This window comes from Bison bison, unplaced genomic scaffold (assembly GCF_000754665.1).
Source record: "Bison bison bison isolate TAMUID 2011002044 unplaced genomic scaffold, Bison_UMD1.0 scf7180017864289, whole genome shotgun sequence".
Lineage (NCBI taxonomy): Eukaryota > Metazoa > Chordata > Mammalia > Artiodactyla > Bovidae > Bison > Bison bison.
Window position 1 is genome coordinate 7,077,060 of NW_011494861.1, and position 4,228 is coordinate 7,081,287.

The following is a 4,228-nucleotide window of genomic DNA, read 5'->3' on the forward strand; positions in this document are numbered from 1 at the left end:
GTGCTTTGGTTTTCTCCATCTTGCCACGGGGCAGGTCCGGCTCTGGGCTCAGCATGTCCATGTAGCTCTGTATGTCTGCTGCTCTTGGGCTGGGAACCCCTGAGAGGGAGGGAAAGATGGGTTGGGGAGTTTTCAGAAAGGCTGACCCCCGGCTGGAGACCCCTCTTCTGCCTGGAAATGACCTGCCACTGGGGGAGGCTGGCTTCAGTGGAGCTTGGCATGCATGGCTCCACTGTGGGTCCACCATCACCCTGGCCCTGCCCACCCATAGCCCTGCACTGTGCTCAGGTTGGAGGGGAGCTGGCAGAGGGTCTGGGCTCCAGGATGGGCTTACAGGGCAGAGCTACCTGGAGGGCAGAGGGGTGGCTCCTCAGGGCAGATCTGTCAGGGCAGGTGGCAGGAGTCTGGATGGCCACACCCCAGCTTTGCAGGGTGCCTGTCAGCTCTGCAGGCTACCACCTGGTGGCCTGAATCCGGCATCACACCTAAGCTAGGGCTTGGTCAGCATGTGTGGACACACATGGCTGGCTTCTGCCTGAGTGTGCATTCATGTGTGTTCATGAATGTGTGTGCATGCTTCTTTGTACTTATGAATATGTTTGCATTAGACCTGGGGTCTATGAGTGTGTGCAGGTATTATAGGTGTGTGCACATGTCTGTGTATTCATATTTATAGATTGTGTGTACACCTGTGTAAGTGTGCACTCGAGTGTGGGTAGGCGTGTGTAATGTCTGGGGAACTTGGGTGAACAAGGATGAATTATAAGTGGGGTGCATGTAGCTTCTGTGGGTGGGAGGGTACCTGTGGATGTACAGGCATGTTTGTGATGGACACACACAAGCATGAGTGTCCCCTGTCCTCACCAGAAGCAGCGTCCCCTCCTGGTGACCTGGGCAGTCTCCAGTGTCAGCCACAGGCACAGTAGGTCCAGGGATGGCCCTGAGGGCCCACTGGGCTGGCTCTCATCTGCTCCCCTCCCACCTCCTCCAGGCCCACTCACCACGCACAGAGCGCTGGCCCTTGACACTGGAGTGGCCAGAGGAGCAGGAGTCGTAGTTGGAGAGGGTACTGGTGGGCGAGCTGAGGTCAAAGTTCGGCCGCTGGACTGACATGGTGGTATTGGGCGAGGACATGCCCGAGTCAGGCTGCTTGGTCTCCAGGTCAGTGGATGGATCCCGGGACAGCACGCGGTGCTCCACACTCTGAGTGGGAGAGGAGGCCGTAAGAGCAATCCCGCCCCAAAGACCAGCACACTCTGGGCCAGGGTCCTGCCGTGTGACTTCGGTCAAGCCACTTGCCTTTCTTGGCTCCCTTCCCCGTCATGAGAAGGTCGCTTCTCAGGTTCTTCCCAGGCTGAGATTCAAACCCAGCCCCCCAACAGCAGGACCATGGGTTCCTGAGAAAATCCCAGCCCTGGTTGGTCTCAGCTCAGGGGTTGGGGACTGCCAGAAGAGAGGGTGCTGGGCTGGACCCCAAGCGAGGGCACCCATGGCACCAGCCTTCCCCTTTCTCATCAGCGGCAGAGGGCCCAGGCTCCAGTGCAGCAAGGGGGCATAGGCACTGAGTGGGTAAGAACATCTGAGCAGCTGGGGATAGGGGATAGGTGCACAGCACCCACAACTTGCAGGAAAGACTGATCCTCCAGGATGGGCCAGCAACCCCCATCTCTCCCTGCTGGCCTGGAGCAAACTCTATCACCAGCCCAGCCCCAGTCTCCTCATGGAGACTTTGGGGAAAGGGTGGGGCCTGGGGTGGCCCAGCTGAGGTGGGGGAGATCAGCCTGAGCTCAGCCATCCCCCACCACTGCCTCTGCCCCTGCCCATGGCCTGACCCTCCCACCTGGGAGCAGGCTAGGGTGGGGGCTCTGCTTACGTTGCCCATGCTGGCCCTGCTGCCGGCAAGACTGCTGCTTGTTCGATGCTGCCTCCTGCACAGGCCTGCTCCTCCCTGCCCTGAGCCCCCTCCCTGCCTGAGAAGTGTCACAGGCCCCCCGGGAATGGTAGGCAGGCCTGGCACCAGGTAACAGCTCAGCGGCCACGCTCATTGGCCCCGTAATTAGGGGCTCTGCAGGAGTGTTTGCCTTTTCTGGGCCAGTATCCTCCATGGCTTGGATCTGTCACACTGCAGCTGGTCCCGCCTAGTGAGGGGACCAGCGCCTCCCCACCCCACCCAGTTCAGCGAGGCCAGGCCCTGTTGCCTAAGCCATGAGCCATGGGGAACCATAGGAGCTGGGCTGGGGCAGCAGCCTAAAGCTGCCAAGCCTTCCTTGGCTGGCAGCAGTGCTCACCAGGGGTGCCCAGCCCTGACCTGCAGATAACAGCGGTTAGGGGCAAAGGTTTTGCAGCCTGGGGGTGATGGTTTCAAATTTCATCTCCCCCACTTACTAGCTCCATGCATGACCTTTCTGTCCCTTGTCCTTTCTGTCTGCACCTAAAACTCTTCATCTGTAAGTGGGAATAACAGTACTTCCTGCCTCATTATATTGCAACAAATATTTTAAAAGTTAGTGAAGTGCCAGTGCATGGTAGCCAGTAAATACCATATGTGTCAGCTGACAATATTAATATACAGTGCATATTAACTGCGATGACCCTGTAAAGCACTAGGCAGGGTACCTACTGCAGTCAGAATTCAAGGAGTGGTTCTTGTTTGCTCATTGCCTGCAGCCACAGCTTCCATTAGGAGGCACTGTTCCCCCCACCCCCAAACAATTTCAGATGTTCTCAGTGGAAAGGAGCCCACCCCAGTGCAGAAATGCCCTTCACTATGTCCACTTCTGCTTGTATACCCCAGTGACAGGCTGCTCACTACCTGAAGCATACTACTTTCTCTGGGTGGCCCTTTCTTGGTGTGGGGTGAGTTCTTCCTCGGGACCAGAGCAGTCTCTGACCCCTGGGCCTTGCTGTGCTCTGAGGTCCCCAGAACCAGGGTGTCCCCATGTGCTCAAAGACAGGGCATGCAATGCTCTGGGCAAGAGGCCATCGACCCTCTTTCCCCCAGCCTCATTTCACAACTCCTCTCATGGCCAAGCTGCCCCTTCTGAAGATGCCTGAGAAATCAGCCCTCTTTCCTCCCCTCCTGCACCAGATGAGGCAGAGCCCTGGACTGGGAGCCACCCACACCTGAGCTCAAAGCCCAGTGGGTTACTTCATGGCTTTTTAATCATAATAAAATAATTTAGAAAGAGTAACACAACTTTGCAATTATGAAGTAGCCATGTAGTGAGAAAACATGGGAGTAGTGATGAAGAGCGGGATCTCCAGGTTAGGCCACTGGGTCTCCCCAAAACTCAATTTACCCATCTGTGAAATGGGGACATTAGCACTTCCTACCTCAGAGGATGGTATGTATGTGTGTACACACTCAGTTGTGTCCAACTCTTTGCAATCCCATGGACTGCAAAGAGTCCACTGCAACCCCCGGTGGACTGTAGCCCACCAGGCTCCTCTGTTCATGAGATTTCCCAGGCAAGGATACTGGAGTGGGTTGCCATTTCCTTCTCCAAGGGATCTTCGCCACTCAGGGATCAAACCCATGCCTCCTGCAATTGGCAGGTGGATTCTTTACCTCTGAGCCACCAGGGAAGTCCCTGGGGGGTGGGGTGGTGAGAGTTAAATGGATGTATGTGCATGCTACGTCGCTTCAGTCATGTCTGATTCTGCGACCCCATGGGCTGTAGCCCCCCAGGCTCCTCTGTCCGTAGGATTCTCCAGGAAAGAATATTGGAGTGGGTTGCCATGCCCTTCTCCAGGGGATCTTCCTGACCCCGGGATCGAACCCGCAACTATTACTTCTGCATTGGCAGACGGGTTCTTTACGACTAGCATCACCCGGAAAGCCTGAGAGTTAAATGAGCTAATTAATACCTGGGGGCAGGTGAATGCACTTTACTATTCCCACTGTGTGTAAGCGTCGTTTATCCGAGCCTTGGGTCTCATCAGGATGAGGCTGGTCCTCTTTCCCTCGATATTTTTGCCTGCATCCCCTCACTCCCCAGTGGTCAGTGGTCCTGGGCTGAGAGGTCATGTGGGGTAGTGGTCCAGGGCACTTATTCCTGTGACCTCGGGCAAGGGGCTTCACTTTCCTGAACCTCAGCTTCTTCTGTGGCAAAAGGGATAACAACACGTACCCCTTAGGGAAGGTGGGAGCAGGGTAGGAGGGGTGCAATGACACGGTGAGTGGGGAGCAGCGCCCTGGGCGTACCAGGTTCTCCACGGTGCGCAGGTA

General features: G+C 56.4%; 1 protein-coding gene across 1 annotated transcript in view; it reads right to left on the minus strand.

Moving 5' to 3' along the window:
* ESPN (espin) overlaps nt 1-4,228 on the minus strand; it is a gene marked incomplete at its 5' end in the record, with an annotated part of 34,169 nt that overhangs the window by 13,438 nt on the left and 16,503 nt on the right. The window contains 3 exons of the mRNA XM_010850199.1: nt 1-99; nt 1,002-1,203; nt 4,205-4,228. The exon at nt 4,205-4,228 is cut by the window's right edge and continues 1 nt beyond it. Coding sequence (XP_010848501.1) covers nt 1-99; nt 1,002-1,203; nt 4,205-4,228 — 325 coding nt within the window. The remainder of the gene's footprint in view (nt 100-1,001; nt 1,204-4,204) is intronic.